Source organism: Paracoccidioides brasiliensis (assembly GCF_000150735.1).
Source record: "Paracoccidioides brasiliensis Pb18 unplaced genomic scaffold supercont2.3, whole genome shotgun sequence".
Taxonomy (NCBI): Eukaryota; Fungi; Ascomycota; class Eurotiomycetes; order Onygenales; family Ajellomycetaceae; genus Paracoccidioides; species Paracoccidioides brasiliensis.
The window spans coordinates 2,713,801-2,730,947 of record NW_011371360.1 but is presented as its reverse complement, the minus strand read 5'-3'; the positions used below and the strand labels follow the sequence as shown (position 1 = coordinate 2,730,947).

The window sequence follows — 17,147 nt, the reverse complement described above, 5'->3', positions numbered from 1 at the left end:
GGAAAATATGTAGACAACAAAACACAGGTTCCAATATATCAGTTTGTAGGAATGACAAGCAATAGCATTATGAAGTGTGAAGTGGTTGGTACACAAAATTTTCGAGAAGAATAGGGTTTGTATGTAACCCCTTAATGTATTCAAGACTACCAGATTCCTGTTCATCGCATGCCTATTATCTTGGAATATATCATTGGAAAGTAAACCGGAAATGGTGGGTGTTTGACAGCGTGCGAATGTCAGGGAGTTTCGCGAACTGAAATTTATGACGGCAGAAGAGAAGAGCTTGATTGATAGCTTATTTAGTGTTGGAGGGGGCTGGTGTAAATTTACGCTCCTTCTCGGCTTTTACGGTAGCTAGCCTGTTGTTGATGGGCAATTAGTGGATTTTATTCTGCACGAACAGTGGGGTGAGCGCTTAAAATTCAAGGGAAGGGGAAAAGATTTTTGTTTTAGTTGTCGTACTGGAGGCTGTTAGGAATTGCAAAACTAATCACGAACCTCTTGTTCAACTTGCAACCCGTCGACCACTGGCGCAAGTTCGCTGAGGATCTCGTATGACTTCTTGTGATACTCCAACTGAGCGGCGATCAGGTCGGCCAAATTCCGGAGGGGTTCGGGTGTATCCAAAACCTGGGATTGCTGGTCAGGAGACAAACTGAAAATTATAAACGTAAAAACAGAATAAGTGAGAGTGAAATCTAACATTCTTCATCACTCCGACAGCCTCTTCAGTTTGGCCAACAAACTCATCTTCCGCCTGCTCAATCTCAGCCCGATCTTCTTCACTGAGGTGGTTCAAATCTCCCTTCGAGACACCCTTGCTGGCCTTAATCGAATCAAGCATCAACCTCGCATTCTCAACGTTCTTGCGGGCCTTGGCTGCGAACATCAAGTTGGTGTTCAGCGTGGTATTCCACCCGGCCAGGAACCGGCTCTGGATCTGAGCATCCTGGGTCAGTCGTGCCTCGCCAACCCGTTCTGAGGCAAGTGCATATTTCTCCAAGCCGATGGCAAGAGGGTCCTCTGAACCACCAGAATGGGCCTGGGAGATTAGATGAGAGCCGGCCAACGAGGCACGGGCGATGGCATGGCTGAGAGTTTTGGGCTGTGGTTTGGCGGATGGGGGAGCCGTGAGGGCAGCCTGGGCCTCAGCCGGGGAGGTGGCATGGGAGAGAAGTTGGACTTTCTCGCTGATTGTGCGGCCAAGGTCATTGAAGGACTCCCGGATATTGGGAGGGTAATCATATGCTTCATGCGAGTATTGGGAGCTAAAAATTTAATTTACGAATAAATGTTCAAGTATCAGCAAAGGGTTTCACTTTTAAGCTGTGAACCAAGATAGGTGAACCGAACATTGTCCCAAAATCTAACATAGGTAGGTTGAAAGTGGCGTGGACTGTATATAATAATTCTGCACATACGTAACCTGCAAGAGCTTCTGATGTACTAGCTTCAACGCATCCACGCGCTTCTCGAGTTGGATATAGTCATCGGGAAGTTGTGTCTAGCCCAATAATATCGCGAGTTAACCAGGCAGCCCGTCATGTCGAAGAGGGATTTTTCCAAAGTCATAGGTGGATATATCATGATTGCGTACCTTCTCTTCCACCTGTCCAAGTTGTTCCTTTACATATTGCTGGGTGCGGGCGGCGAAAGGGGTAAACGACGCACTATGGCAATTCGCCACAATCAGAAAATGGGGTCCGTTTTAAAAGGAAATAAATAATCCCTAGCGTTCACTGGTTGGCGGGAGAGGGACGCATCGCAGCTTGGGGTGGAACTGGATGCCAAGTCAGGAGATGAGGAAATCTGGTACCTGATGTTCTTCCCAAAGGCCTGTACTTTGTCCATGGTCGCCGGGAGACTACCTTGCAGGACAGTTGGAGATATTGGATAGGCAGAAAGGTATATTTATAGTAGATAGATAATTCTTCACACTGCGCGGAGGTGATAAATTTGCCCTAGGGATATTGTGACTGGATTATGTAGTTTCAACGTGAGATGTCGAAGTTGAGACACCAAAGAGCAAGTCGGACGTTTCAGCCCCGACGCCGGGGAAACTATCCGTTTTCGGCCACCTCATATTCTGTCATCCATAAGTCATGTGATTCGCTTTCTAATTTACGTACCATTGGTACCTGTCTAAACCTTAAATACGTGCTGATGACGAGATTGGAGGCATGCCTGAGCATAATTACCTGTATTCATCATGAAGAGTGATGAAGTCGCATCAAGCAGGTCTAAGATAAGGTACCAGGGCACCTAATAAGGTGAGATACAAAGATAAAACCGCTTCCGAGCAAATAGCATGATCTCTACATAGATAGCTCCCCGAATGCCACAATTTTGGACAGGTTTGAAAACGACAAAGGTCAAATTGCCATGCACTCTGCATTCGTGGGACACCCCAAATGAAAGATGAAACAAATTAAATTAAGTAAATTAAATTAAATTAAATTAACAAAAAAAAGAAAAATTCGGATTACACCGGTTAAATAGAACAGGTGGAGGCAAGCGGACGCCGGGACGAACACCCATTCATTGTCATTGAGGTCATTCTCATCCGCTGTGCTGAGTCTTGGTAACGTTCGAATTGATTTACATTTAAACAATCAGGTCAGCGTTGCCATCATCGCCCTGATCAGTCGAGGACTTGGTGCTAAATCCCGCAGGTTGTTTGTTAGTTGCCATTTACGCAAAAAAAAAAAAAATTTAAACTCGTCAAGAACCAAGGATAGAGCGAAGTTAAAATTTAAGCATACCTTTAGGTTCCCGTCGCACATCCAGAGTTTCTTCAACTTCCAATGCTCCCTCCACACGTTCTTGCCTTAGAGCTCTCCTCTCCCGATCCAAGGCGAGGACGTCTGCTTGGATATCACTCTCTCGGAGGCGATGGCGGTCAGGCATGATGAGCGCAACTTCTGCCCGGGGTACAAGGACATCTTCCACGATGAAGTCCTTGGGTTCGATGATTCGGATAGGTGACGATCGTCGACGGCGATGGTGACGGATGGGCTGGATCTCTACTCGTGAGACAGATGGCCTTCGCGACCGCGATCCTACCACTCGTATGGGCCTCCTTGAGACTGATCTCCGTCTTTCCATGCTGACGGTTTCCCGTGGAGGGCCAACAGCCAATGTATCCTTAATTTCCGTCGTTGCTGTATGAGAGGGGCCACCATTAGTAGGATTCTCAACAATTGACATATTTGAATGTTCAACACCAACTGGTTTGTGGGAATGAACTGTTGGTTTCAGAGAGAAGAAAGGAACTGCACGGACTAGGTGTTCGTCTGATTTCCCTGCTCCTGGAGACTAAGTCTTTAATATGAGATTCCTGTAGTGCTTGGAAAATAAGATAGGAGTTGCCCTAGATGTCACATGTGTCAGTCAGTTAAATATTGCAATTAGGTGAACGGGCATGTGTGTGAGAGAGAGGAGAGGGGGCAGAGGGTGGGGAACCGCGCATACCTCTTCCTCATACGTGTAGCCAGAATCAATGATGGCTCGAGGGTGGACGATGTGCTTGGGCACACGAGTCATCCCGCGGCGTGGTGCTGATGCAGGCCGAATCTCCCTCACCTCAACTTCCCGGGGAACAGTTACAACGCTCCGACCCCGTGGCCGGGGGGTAACACTTCTATCCCGCGACCGTATAGTGCGGAACACCTCGTCTCCATAATAGTCTGGCTCTGCAACGCGTATCTCAGTCAAGTCAGTTTTTTCATAGACAGGGGGTGTGCGTCTCCGTCGCGGGACAACTATCGGAATCGGAGTCACCGGGGGTCCGTAGTCCTCGCTATCATAGGCATCATGGACCCGCCGACTGGCGGCACGGTCGAAGGTGTCGAGAGAGGATTGGCGACGGAGGAGTCGAGGACGTATTACTGGACTCCGGTCCCGTTGCTCTCTCTCCTGGTAGGGAATTAAGGCACCTGACGAGGGGATGAGGTGGTCGTCGTTATAGGTCCGATCGGCTCTCCTGGCAGGCGGGCCGTAGCGCTCATGAGCGGCCTGGAGTATATCGTCGATATTACGTCGCCGTCTTTCTTCAGGTGGAGGTCGATCAACAACTTGTGTAGTTCGTCTTTCTCGAGTCTGCGATTCCTGACGCTCATCGCGCTCTCTGAAAAAACGGTTTGCATCCCATCTGCCTCCCCCTCCTTCACCCCTTCCAGAGCTGCTGCTACTGGAGGAGGATGAATCGCGGTAGCGGGGCATGAAGAAAGCAGTTATTTAAATAGCGTCCTTAGCCGGAATTTTCTTTTGTAGAGCTTTGTAGAATGCGGAACAAGATATCCAAGATCCGTGGAAATTGAGGCTGGAAACCAGTGCGCCAGACGAGTGCTTCTCAAATAAAAGTTCAGGTTTCTCCCGCGGCTGAAGCGGGGAATAGAGTTGTTTTTTGGTGTTGGACCGTTGTCAGTATATTTATCAGGTGGACCAAGCGCCAGTGAAGAAATCGGCAGATGGAAAATCAACTCGAAACAAAAGGACGATATTGTGTGCAGTGGATAGCACCAAGTTGTTCTTCTGTGAGCACTAATAGAGATAAATATTGGGTTCTCGATGGGTATGACGATTAGTTATTTATCTGGGGGGTTGAGGTCATAAATATTTAGCCAAACGGCGATCTTTGCAACCAGGCAGACGCCTAAAACGAATATTAATAAGAATCCCTTCGACCAACGATGGAGTGAATTATTTAGCTAGTGAAGTAGAAGTGATGGAATGACTCTCACGGTTGTAACTTCAATGCTTTCAGCTCGACTGTTTCCCCCTATATACAATCGACGCTTGTTATTGCCTGATTCCTCTGAAGACTTGAATTATAAATGGGAATGATGCGAAACATCCATATATTTATATAAGTATATACCTTGTTCCACCCAAACGATATTAACTTAAATAGAGCACACTCGATCTCTCGGCCCAGGATCTACCGAGGCGTCGTCCGTATCAAATCCACCTCTCCCCTGCGGCAAACAGATGCTCGTTGCTGATACCAAGCTTCGTTGATGCCCTGGATGCCCAACGCTACGATATCCGATATTGAATAAGCCAGGGGTCAAGCAATCGATCAATATGTTTGCTGTTTATAGACACGCTCAGAACTCAACCCTTTGCCCCTCTTTGTAAACCTCACAAATACATAAATATCCTTGCATCCCCATCAGCCTCCCTCCTCGCACTGTGAAAATTGTATTCTCTTAACATGGCTGCATTCTTCTTAAGATACCCCACAGATTCGTCCACTCAGTTTCTGCATATTAGCATGCGATGCAGGCCAATCAAGGGAGGGGTTGGATATTGGCTGCCGATGACACCCGCTGCGCCCGACAGAGGCATGGCTGATTCGTCGATACCCAATCCACAATGAAATACCTACCATACGTGCAGAGCTGGACCGCCCTTTTCTCTTCGTTGATATGTGGGTCTCTTTGTTGATACGTGGGCTGGCCTGCAAATGTCGAACGTCTGGCTCAAGTTTCTTCAGCCAGACGTATCTATGTTTGCCGAGTCCATTCGGCTCCTTTGCCTCGTTAACATCAACAGCAGGTCTGGTTGTTATGAAGATACGTAACTAATTGTTCTCTCATTTCGACCATACAATTGCTATGTCCCCCCAATTCCTTGGTCTTTCTGCATTGGTTGAGGAGTGCTACAGGTTCAACGTGGCCGCGAATGAATCCTCTTTTTCGAGAAGCAATTGCAGCAACTCGTCTTTCCCAAATGATCACCAGCGTGAGACTCACTGACCCTGCTTTGACTTTCTGTCTGTTTGCCCCCAACCTTGTCCAATGCTCTCTCAAAATCCGAGGAGCACAACACGCTCGAACTTTGCCTATTCTCGTGAGACACAAACTCTCAGCTCTCCGCCTTAAATTGTGTGGACGACTTTGTACACGCAGCCAGTGCGTATGATCCAATTCTTTCACTGTGTGCTGCTGTGTGTGACGATGGAGTGGACAGTGAAAAAACCTGCTGGGAAAAGCAAACATGGATATAATCAGCAGCACATCACTTGACCCCTGTATGATTGGGTTCATTTCATACTTTACTAGTAATTGTATTTATTTTTCTATCCTAATTGCCACGACATGTCCTATGGTTGAAAATAATCGATAATAATCGATATCATTCTAAGCTGATATGAAAAACATGTTGGGCATTATATTTAATGTCTTCTGTTGTTGTTTGACTAAAACTATGATTGGCATCACCAGTCTTTTGTCTACCATATATGACGATCTTCTTCATCAATACTCCGTACCTTGGCTCCCTAAAAAACTCTTTCCAGCAATCAAAGAATTACTAGCAAATCCGTCAACGCTTGACTTCCACTACACTGACCTGACAAGTTTTCGGGCCTTCTGGAAAACGACACACCCTAGACGACTCTAGACGACACATCGAAGCAAAATTTCATGTCATTCAACACACATTTATTGACCACCTTGCTCACGCCTCGAGGCCCACTCCTGCTGGATCTACCAGGAGCGATCATTGACCCTGCATTCCTCTGTTCAGTACGTGCATCCCGTTGCTCCTGAGTTGGAACATTGTGCCTGCAATGTTCAGTGGGGTCCTGGTCATCCACGTTGCCCTGTCATCCGTAAGCGGCCACGAGCGACCCATTCGATGTAAGAGGTGAGCGATGTTCTGCGTTGTAAGTGATGAACAGGACCTGCAGTTAGCTTCCTTTGGGAGCTCGTGGGCTGGGCACCATGCGTCCTTCTCATCGAATTAGGTTGTCAATCATGAGCAGGATGAGCGAGAACGCGGAGATGAGCCGTCTACCGGTGTTCAGAGTTGCGGATCATCAAGCTCCACACTTTCCAGTGTTTGTCCGACGTCTGTGCCATTAATAAAACCTAACGGTTTTAAGCCATTCAAACAGCAGGGACATGCCACAATTGAAGTCCTTGAAAAGGATGGCTATATTTGAAATCGCCAAAGTAGGTTGAGCTCCACTGCTTCCTGTCAAATAATGAGAAAGAGATATCTCGACGACTAGTATCCCCAAACTACGTCAATCGATATCCGAACGACGATAGATCTTATCGGGTGTTGTATTAAAACTTCCCATCTGGGCCCGCTCCATCCATCCAATCCTCCCTAGCTCTCCAAAACTACTACTTGCAACAACCTTTCTCGATTGCAAGCAAAAGTGTCGTAGTGTGCACAAGAAGCTCTGATCAAAACGTTAAGCGTTAGGTCACGAAGCTCACAAAAAGGAGCAAACAAACGACAAATTCAGGGAGATTATTTAGCCTGTCCTAAGACAAGAAAATGAACATTTTGAATACCAACCTTCAATTTCAATGTCATACCGGACCGACGTGTTGTCATCGTCCTCACCCTGCTCCTCTCCCACGTCGCTGTCAGTGTCAGATTCCTCCCCAAACTGCAATCCCTCGCCTCGATTCCGGTGACACACACGAAACTTGAGACCTGCCCGTTTCTCTCCAAGCCAGAGAACGCTACTGTCTTCCCAGGGAGGAACCATCTCTCCAATCTGCCCACTATATGCTGGATCCCCTGTCTTCACCGCAGAGTAGGTTTCTCCACCATAAGCCCCAACACCAATCCCAGTCATAAACATCCTTTTCCACTCCCTTCTCCTCTCCCTATCTCTATCCCCTAGCCACCGTCTCCAGAGTCTCACAACTCCACCATCCAGCAAATATCTCTGCCTATGTGGTCTCCCAAGCCACACCCCCGTAATAAGCTGAGAGAATAGTTCGTTTTCGTCCAGGAAAATGGAACCTCGGATGTGCATGTTATAGCTGTTATCTAATTGCTGTTGCGGGGAGATTGTTTGTTCCACCATGAATCGGGGGGACCCCGCCATGGACATGTTCGTATTTATCCAAGACCCTCTGGGACACAGGGGAAGGAAGTGAGTATATGAGCTGTTTAACCGCCCTAGGTATTCTGTAGTCGTGAATCGTGCAGAGTCGGATTTGTCCAGTTGGTAGGGAGCTGTGGGGTCATTATGAGGGGAGCTTCCGTGGTCAATAAGCGCATCAGTGCGTAGATAGGCGCATTTCAAGTATGGCCCGATAGGTTTAAAGGCGGGATGATAGCACTCGAGAAAAGTGCTGTCAGCCCCTACGGTTGTCATGAGGGTGTATAGGCGGTAATAGATGAGGCGTGCAATGATGTCGCGGATGCGCCGACAGGTGAGGGATAAAGGAAGGAGAGAGCGGGTTGGAAGGGGATCAAGGATTTGTAAAATGAGCTGGCGATATAACTGTTACTTGAAGTAGGTAATTGCAATGCAAATGAGAATAAAAATAAAAAATTGGGGATGTAGATGTTGCCGGGTGGGGCTGCTGAATACTAGCAACATAGATTCATATCACATACCTCATTGGGAAGAGAGAGGAGAGTAGTTTTGTGCCAACCTCTGGCATCAGGCTCCATTGACATGTCTGGCCTCGACATGTCGATACGATTGTGTAAATGCAGTGCAGTGTCTAGGCCGGATCCTTAGGACAGAAAACGGCGACATCTTCGAATTAATATTCTTGAGTCAGTCGCTTAGTAAGCACAACGACAGAAGTGAAGATATACTAACTAGTTGCCATACTTACAGATCTCTCACATAATGAGAGTTAATCTTTCAGGCTGAGTATGGCAATAAACATTACTATCCATGCCTGATCACAATAGGCATTGAAGAATATTAAAGTCTGCGTATTTGTCCCAGCCCTATAAATGGTAGTGACGTTTGGAATCCCTCTGGATCGTTCTTGTCAGCGCATAAGGTGGAGGCAACGCAAAGAGCTCTATTCTGATGATAGTATAGAGACTGCTGTCTCCCGGTTTGCATTCCATGACTCGAATGTTGGATCAGGCTCATAGTCGAGCAGATTAACCTGGTCGTACTAGGTAGAATTAACATATATTGCATATTGGTATATATGAAAGAAAAGAAAACAGAAGAAGAAAGAGACGAAGAACCTCGGAAAGTTGAAAAGGTCATAGTACTCAACCTAGCATTTGGATATCTTTTGGAAACCCGGGCGCTTCCTTGGTTTTAAAAGCTGTTGTCAATTGTTTGTATTGGGATTGATCAGAGATTGCAAAGCTCCAGAGTTGGAGAGAGCACCTGATTGAACACATTGGGCAGCTAAAAGTAGAATTTTTCATGCAACCCTGACAGTATCCAGCCGCATTGTAAACGAGTGCAAGGCATTGAAGATGGTTGTTTCTATTCCAACATGTTAGTTACGTCGGAAGTGGTTAGGAAATGTTGCACATACTTGGTGGGAATGAAATAGGAGATGCAATTTTGTATTTTAACTACTATTTTATTGGCTGAAGGCAGGATATGGCTTAGTCATCAAGCTTTGATGAAGGTTGCCCCGGATGATTTTGTGCCTCTTTATCAACGTTCAGGAACACGGGGAATTAATTTCTCGGCGGAGAGCTACTATTTCATTTACTCCTATAATTCTCTTCCCTCATTATTTTTCAACTGGTTCTCGTTGTTGTTGTCGTTGTTGTTGTTCACAACTATGCTTTACTTATACCTTGGTTCCCTACGTAAAGCTAGCCCCATGACGTAATTTGTGAAACCACACACTTTGGCGGGTTGAATCATCTCTTACAACTTTTTCCCCTCCGCTGCGACAGGAAACCAGCGACAATTAAATATCTTTATTAAGACCTCTCCTATTCTTAATTTATATTTCCTTACATATATTTTGGTTCATTTAGGAATTTTTGAAAAGTCAAGGCTATCATAACAATGGTGGAATCCGTGCTCAATGACATCTCGCACCGGAGATACAACATCCTGCGGGGTTCCTATGTTCTAGTATCCCCACATCGAACCAAGAGACCATGGCAGTACGTTGGTTCCCGCGCAATGAAAACAGCAACACTGTATTATATCTGACAAACCGTCTTACAGGGGCCAACAAGAATCCCCGTCCAAAAAGGCCCTCCCCGTTTATGATCCCAGCTGTTACTTGTGTCCTGGTAATAAACGCGCGCAAGGCGACCAGAATCCGCAGTACAAGAACACATTCATATTCATAAATGACTACAGTGCAGTCAAGGAAGAACAGGCTGCTTACCAACCGGAGGTGAGGGATGGCGGTGCGTTTCAAATGTTTTATCCCTGTATTTACCGCTCTTTGTGTCCAAAATGATTTAATGACACCCTTTTGCGCCATCATGCGAATAGACCTTTCATCCCAATTTTTCCAAGCCGAGCCTGTCACTGGCAGGTGCTACGTTCTCACATTCTCCGCGAGCCACAATCGCACTCTTGCAGATCTTTCGCCGGCTGAGATAAAGCTCATTATCGATGCCTGGACGGATCTATACATCTCACACCTCTCGCCCTCATCTCCATTAGCGGCGGCCGCTTCTCGCATGCCCATCTCACCAGAGTCACCCATTTCCCAAATACCAATACCCAAAAAACAACTCCGCTACATGCAGATCTTCGAAAACAAAGGCGCCGCCATGGGTTGTTCTAACCCGCACCCACATGGGCAGGTCTGGACACTCAGCAGCCTTCCCGAGGAACTTACGTTGGAGCTATCGCAGCTTCAGAAATACCGGAATGAAAACAGTGGCAGGCACATGCTTGAAGACTACGCGATGCTAGAGTCGCGAAAGCAGGAGCGTGTTGTATTCGAGAATGACCTGTTCCTTGTTCTTTGTCCGTGGTGGGCAATTTGGCCCTTCGAAACGATGATAGTCAGCAAACAGCACAAACGCGCCCTTGTAGATCTTACTGCCTCGGAAAAGCAGCTATTGGCAGAGGCCATCGCAGAAATCACGAGGCGCTATGATAACTTGTTTGAGACACATTTTCCATACAGTATGGGCATTCATCAAGCTCCGCTTTGTGGATCGGAAGAGGAATTCGAAGCCTCTCATTTCCATATTCATTTTTATCCTCCATTATTGAGAAGTGCATCTGTGAGGAAATTTTTGGTTGGGTAAGTGAATTTTCATGTATTCAGAATAACAATCATTTCTACGCCTTTATTCTTATAATGGCTAACGGGTTCTTATATAGATATGAAATGTTTGCGGAACCTCAGCGGGACATTACCCCCGAACAAGCTGCGACCCGACTCAGGCAATACGCAGGCCAGCTTTATCGCGATAATTTAAAAGAGCTATCTGAATAATTTAGATCCAGTGCTATTACTGGAGAAGTGCCCCGTCTATTGGTGATACAATCCTGCAAATGTTATTTCGACATTGGTTGATCGAAAGATAGCATCACTGGAAACTGACAGAAATACCCCTTATAATACCATAATTTTAAAAACAAGAATAATACCCCATTTCAATCCGCCATATTAAAGCTTATTTGTGCATTACATACTATATATATGCATACCCTAGTACACCATTTTTAACATTTTTAAGCTCCACTAATTACTTTTCCCCACTGCAAGACCCTTCCCAAACGACAGGGTCTATGCCGAATACCACTCTCTCTGCGTGGCCATCCACAGCAGACTCCCACTCGCGACGAACAGTGGACTGATGAACCTCCCCTTGGCTTTGGCGCTGCCGAAAATCAACCACTCGCTCACGAAATGCGCAAAGGCAATCCCATACGTCCACATGGCCAAATCGTACACATGCGATTCGCTAATATAATAGGCGGCGTACAGCCGGATTATGGAGGAGAGGAAGGTCCAAGTACCAAAAGTGCGCGACTGGACGGCATTGGCGGGGGCGTTGTTGTAGAGCTGTGCTGCGTAGTTTGAGCTAAGGTAGGCTTGGGACGAGTTTAGAGCGGAGACGATGGAGACCTGTTCTTGGGTTAAAATATGGGGGTTAGTTTGGAGATTACAGACTACATCAAGCAGAAAGACAGAAAGAAACATTTGTTGTTGTTGTTGTTGTTGTTGTGGGGGGGGGGGGGGGGGGTGGTGTTGGATATACAGACAAAGAAGAGCCATCTAGGGAGGAGCCCTTCATGTTGCGGGAGGTAGGAGAGCAGAGACATTGTGGATGGATTTGGGAGGTTCTAGAATTGAAAGGGGTTGCACTGCATCTCTGATGGTTGTATAAGTTTGTTAAATTAATTAAACTGTTTTGGAGATGAGGAGGGGAAGTGTAAGGTATTTAGGAGGGTATAGTAGATTTTACTTCGTGACATCTAAAGGAATTCCCAAGATATCCAGGCGCGGATTAACCCACGGCCCGTTGATGTCATCTCAAACCTTGCCCCTATTCTGCTTACGTTGGAGGCTCGGAAACTTCCAGCATCTATACAAGGGATGATTTTGAACCGCTTGATGATGCTTGTTCAATCACCACCGTTTGAAGAATATCTAAACAAACAATGTGGTTGTTATAAATAATTGTGGCACATTTTCCTCACCCTTTATGGGCATTTGTCATGTCAGAGGACTGGAGAGATGGCAGCTTTCAATGTTTGCATCTGGATTGGTATTGTTTGCTCAGGGAGGAGGTCAAGCGAAGCGATCGAGATTCAATTTCCTTTGTCTCAAGATATTTGATGAGAACTGCTGCCCAAACAATGCGTATTAAGAGGGCTGTTGCGAATTTGGGACCTAGGCATAAGCTCCAACAGAATCGTGCAACCGTCCCTCTTCCACAACTATACGGATTTGGGCCATCCATGGGCCAAACTGTATACGCCACTTTGGTGTCTTTCAAGCGAGATCTTTTGTTTAAATCCCTAGTCCACAATTCTTGATGACGTTTTCTCCATTTATACGAAACTTCCGTTTAGCATCTGCGTAGCTGCTATTTTTAAATCCTTTCAACTTTCCAAAGGAATCTCTATGTCCAACGTCAATTAGACGACTAAAATGTGCTGTCTTTGGCCTACATTTGGACTGAATATGTTAATCTGTCTGAAGCTTAAATGATTTCTGCAACATCATTGACTGCAGGATATCGCAATTTTCAAACTGCCAACAAATATATTCATGGCCCCTCCCGCTTGATGTCATTTCTTGATGAAAAAAAGAGTGCTTGAGTTTGGAGAATGAACTAGAAGAATGAACTATTTACCCTTGACATCCAACAACTGGCCATGGGTACATTGCTGTTAACATGCTACAATGCATCACTCAACAGTTGGGTCTTTTATCAACAACACTCCTGCCTTTCATAAATGTCGGCTCCATGCTTATGATGACCCGTAGTGGGTCAAAATGGGAAAATAAACTAGGTGGAAGCAAGAGAAGGACTGACTCCAATTTAGCGTGGAGTAAGCAATGCATAAGAAACCCTGTTGGCCAACTGATGGCATCCCACTTGCTGAATTTGGGACACCTCCCAGTTGGTCATTGATCACTGCCTTTCTGCTTGCAGGATTAGCTCATTCAAGACCCCGAACATGTGTGGTAATCGACAAGGGGCCTGATTGTGACATGATAAGGAAACGTAAAGCATGTGAGTCTTGATCCACATGATAGAGAAGTAGAGGAAAACAAGCAAAATCGTTGATGTAAACATCATTGCTGTCCCCATGTCTGACAGTGTGTTATGGATGAAAATGGTTGGAGCTTAGTATTTATCTGTCGGCATAGGAAGTATTGTTAGGGCTGAGTATCTTGTATGGTATGGTTGCTCTCATTCGCAGACAGCAGTCTGTTGGGCTGAGTGACGGAAGCTGCGGACCCTTGAACCATCCAGGACCCGTATGTCTAGTGGAAGAACCATAGCTAAGAGACCGACAGCGGGAGAGGCCATCTGAATCATTGTCACTTCCTCTTAACATGCTTGGAAGAACGCAGTTCTATCACAGGTGACATATGTGGAGGAACGGAGCTGCATGAGCTCAGTCCTCCACGATCAATTGGCCCGTTGGAGATCGGGATCTCCAGAATTGGGGAGCCAAGGGTGCAGCGTTTTAGGGAGTCGTGGCTTGCCACCAAGACCCGTGATCGCCGGTCAGCTACCAGAGCAAGCTACTGAATTGGAGGTGATTTAGCTGCATAAACATTCAACTCTGAGGAGACCCCAAGTCTCATCTGTATCCCTTAGGAATGTCGCACATGAACGAACTGCGGCCAAGGAAAACCACTACACTCCTGAAGGAATTTCCCATGATGCCAAGCGCAGAAGGGTATAGCTGCGGCTTGTTAATCCCGCGAGCATGAGGAAGGGATATGGCGCAAATCAGCCAGCGTATCTTGACCGGACAGTTAAAGGAGAGCCCTTGACTCGCACTTTGATTAAAACCAAAGAGCTCAATCACGTGATCAAAGGTCTTAGCAACGATTGCAATTCCTTCGACTTCCTACAGTTTGCAACCTCGTTCGGTATGATCAATTAATACGGCATCTGATACGGAGCGTGTCCCATATGGTGGCCCGTAAAATACGGTGTTGGCTGTCGTTCAAACCACGTAATAGATTTCGTGGAACGTCACGGGACACAGAGTAACATCAAGTATACGTACATCCCAGCGAACCTCCAACGAACTATCTCCCCCTGCTCTCCTCCGAAGTATCCGTTTCTCATAATCTCTCTTTCGTCGGGAAGCTCTGCAGGGCAAGCAATGGCTTGTTCAGCCAGCCTTATGGGCCGCCTTGCGCAGTTCCGCTTTGAACCGGCTTCAGGCTGGCAGTCGGCTGCAACCTCCTTCCTCCTGGTGACAGGGGCGTTGGTTACAACATGCAAACTGCTCAGCTTTCTCCGCGCTTTATTTAGTATTTTCATTCTACCAGGCCAAAAGGTACGGCTCCTGCGTTCCTCCCCCCATTTTTACTTCAATTCAGCACTCCTAAGGATTCTTCAGCTTACCCTTTCTGTCACAAATCTAGCTCACGAAATTCGGCCCAAAAGGCAGCTGGGCCGTGGTCACTGGCGCTTCCGAAGGAATCGGTAGAGAATTCTCTCTCCAACTAGCGCGCGCGGGTTATAATATACTTCTTATTTCGCGGAGTTCCTCAAAGCTAACCGCCGTCGCCAATGAAATCAAAACTAAAACACCCACCGCCCAAACCAAAATCCATGCGATGGATTTCTCCGCCAATAATGATCTCGACTACGAGAAACTCAAGGCCTTGATCCAGGACCTCGATGTCTCCATTCTTGTCAATAACGTCGGCCGCAGCCATAGCATACCCACCCCCTTCGTCTTAACCCCTCTGGACGAAATGGAAGATATCATTACCATCAACTGTCTTGGCACCCTACGTATCACCCAGCTGGTTGCTCCGGCAATGATGCAGCGCAAGCGCGGTTTGATCCTAATCATGGCTTCTTTTGCCGGAATGCTACCCACTCCGTTGCTCGCCACATACTCTGGCAGCAAGGCGTTCCTGCAATATTGGTCGACCGCTTTGGGCTCCGAGCTTGAGCCATACGGTGTCCAGGTCCAGCTTGTCCAGAGCCACTTGGTAACGTCGGCCATGTCCAAGATCCGTCGGACTAGCGTTACCATCCCCAATCCGCGTGACATGGTTCGCGCTACTCTCAGCAAAATTGGTCGTGGAAGCGGGCTCTCAGCGTATGCATATACCTCAGCACCCTACTGGAGTCACGGCCTGATGGCCTTTGCGCTCACGCAGGTTCTGGGCAAAATGGGTAAGTTCGTTCTAGGCTATAATAAGGCGATGCATGAATCTATTCGAAAGCGGGCGCTACGGAAGGCGGAGCGGGAAAAGGGAAGGAAATCTACGTGATTCGCATCCTGTGGAACCTTGTACCATTGATACTGCTTAACTCGGTCTTGGGTTATGTGAAATGCAAGGGACACACTTCTTGGGGAATAAATAGTTTCCAAAGACCTTTGCGAGAGTATCGGGATAATCATAATAGTGGCATGTTTCCGGGAGTGTTATAAAGAAGGGAGGGAGGGCTTTTCTCCACCGTCAAAGTGCCTTAGAAAGGTTCGAATGCATGGTTTGTTTTGCTGTAATAACAATTATTTTTTATTTTCTATTTTTTATTCATGGCTATCAGCATCACTGCTACATCCATCGATCTTCTTAGGGTACTTCACCCTTGCACATCAATAGCTGGGAATACGGAATAGCACGTTCTAGCTACGATACGATGCGATCAGGGAGTTTTCACAGGATGCTTCAAAACATTATTTGCTTCAGTATTATCATCCATACTTTTCCATGCTTGCTTGTTGTCCTTCTCTCTAAGCGTTGGGGTTAAGCGTAACCGCTAGACGCGAGGTGCCAAACGCATCGTTCCCAAGGTTCAAAGTTCGGTTCGGGATGAGCCTAAAGGCTTAATCAACTTAAAAGTCTGGTTGATTCCATCGCCCATCAAGGCGGCACCTTCATGAAAACATAACTCTTATTACCGCTTTATCTAATTATTCCTTGCATTTCTATATTATATATTCAACAAGGGTCTACATGTAATGTGATGCCTAACAAGTGCCAGCTCAATGGAATAATTGCGGTCTCCCTTACAACTAAGTTATACCCTAAAAATTTTAGTAGCTCGATCAAAAAAAAAAAAAAAAAAAAAAAAAAAAAAAAAAAAACCTCAATACAAGGCGAATAAAAAGTAACTCTCGTGAGTATGGGTTAAGTCATTGAAATCAAAGTCAGTCACATTTTTTAAATCCCTTATGGCAACGTGGAGCGCCATATCTCTTCAGATATGACCATGACATCCCCTGCAACCAGGCACATCTAAAACCGACAATCTGGGGACTGTGCCAGATAAACGTCACATATTGTCATCAAAAACTACCTGGACCTTTTTGCATACCCCCAATAAAGGCTGCAGCTGCCATCATCTGGCGGCCCGTTTACCCGAGAATAACACACTACATACAACCCCGGCGCGACGTTGTATTACTGTGCATGAATCGCCAATCCCACACGGTACACCCACTGCTTAAATTTGCCGTCCAAAATCCGTAATCGATTTCTGTTCCGCTCAAGTGGGGGCTGCATGACTCGCATTTACCTTCCCGCCCCCTGTGACCCATCATACAGAGTGCGTGCTTCCGGATTTATGAAGCGTTACGCAGGTGGGGCATGGGGGAAAAGCGCTGCAATTACTGTCAGATCCAAACAATGTCCCCTGTGAAAGGCATAACGTGTCTCCAACAATTAAATTGAAGGTAGGGACCAAGATAGATAACCACGTAAGATGGATTTTGGAATATCTGCCTATTGAACTGTAAAAACATGCAAATTCAG

At 46.4% G+C, this 17,147-nt stretch overlaps 7 protein-coding genes across 7 annotated transcripts; 3 read left to right on the top strand and 4 right to left on the bottom strand.

The window, feature by feature from the left end:
• Positions 1 to 489: 489 nt before the first annotated feature.
• On the bottom strand, positions 490 to 1,854 carry PADG_03203 (uncharacterized protein; the record flags this gene model as incomplete). Its single annotated transcript, XM_010760003.1, has 5 exons — positions 490 to 633; positions 707 to 1,271; positions 1,425 to 1,507; positions 1,601 to 1,673; positions 1,820 to 1,854. 5 exons carry the CDS (start codon positions 1,852 to 1,854, stop codon positions 490 to 492), a joined length of 900 nt encoding a protein of 299 aa, XP_010758305.1.
• A 761-nt stretch (positions 1,855 to 2,615) lies between these two features.
• PADG_03202 (uncharacterized protein) lies at positions 2,616 to 4,224 on the bottom strand (the record flags this gene model as incomplete). The annotated part of the gene is made up of 4 exons (XM_010760002.1): positions 2,616 to 2,662; positions 2,766 to 3,230; positions 3,286 to 3,373; positions 3,475 to 4,224. The coding sequence occupies 4 exons, from the start codon at positions 4,222 to 4,224 to the stop codon at positions 2,616 to 2,618; spliced, it is 1,350 nt and encodes a 449-aa protein (XP_010758304.1).
• Positions 4,225 to 7,139: 2,915 nt separating this feature from the next.
• Positions 7,140 to 8,454, bottom strand: PADG_03201 (uncharacterized protein; the record flags this gene model as incomplete). Its single annotated transcript, XM_010760001.1, has 3 exons — positions 7,140 to 7,198; positions 7,318 to 8,260; positions 8,377 to 8,454. 3 exons carry the CDS (start codon positions 8,452 to 8,454, stop codon positions 7,140 to 7,142), a joined length of 1,080 nt encoding a protein of 359 aa, XP_010758303.1.
• Positions 8,455 to 9,763: 1,309 nt separating this feature from the next.
• On the top strand, positions 9,764 to 11,165 carry PADG_03200 (galactose-1-phosphate uridylyltransferase; the record flags this gene model as incomplete). Its single annotated transcript, XM_010760473.1, has 4 exons — positions 9,764 to 9,864; positions 9,929 to 10,116; positions 10,205 to 10,970; positions 11,051 to 11,165. The coding sequence occupies 4 exons, from the start codon at positions 9,764 to 9,766 to the stop codon at positions 11,163 to 11,165; spliced, it is 1,170 nt and encodes a 389-aa protein (XP_010758775.1).
• A 294-nt stretch (positions 11,166 to 11,459) lies between these two features.
• On the bottom strand, positions 11,460 to 11,998 carry PADG_03199 (uncharacterized protein; the record flags this gene model as incomplete). The annotated part of the gene is made up of 2 exons (XM_010760472.1): positions 11,460 to 11,801; positions 11,939 to 11,998. The coding sequence occupies 2 exons, from the start codon at positions 11,996 to 11,998 to the stop codon at positions 11,460 to 11,462; spliced, it is 402 nt and encodes a 133-aa protein (XP_010758774.1).
• A 396-nt stretch (positions 11,999 to 12,394) lies between these two features.
• Positions 12,395 to 12,715, top strand: PADG_11559 (uncharacterized protein; the record flags this gene model as incomplete). Its single annotated transcript, XM_010760714.1, has 1 exon — positions 12,395 to 12,715. One exon carries the CDS (start codon positions 12,395 to 12,397, stop codon positions 12,713 to 12,715), a length of 321 nt encoding a protein of 106 aa, XP_010759016.1.
• Positions 12,716 to 14,125: 1,410 nt separating this feature from the next.
• On the top strand, positions 14,126 to 15,659 carry PADG_03198 (3-ketoacyl-CoA reductase; the record flags this gene model as incomplete). Its single annotated transcript, XM_010760000.1, has 3 exons — positions 14,126 to 14,291; positions 14,385 to 14,707; positions 14,796 to 15,659. The coding sequence occupies 3 exons, from the start codon at positions 14,126 to 14,128 to the stop codon at positions 15,657 to 15,659; spliced, it is 1,353 nt and encodes a 450-aa protein (XP_010758302.1).
• Between the last annotated feature and the right edge of the window lie 1,488 nt (positions 15,660 to 17,147).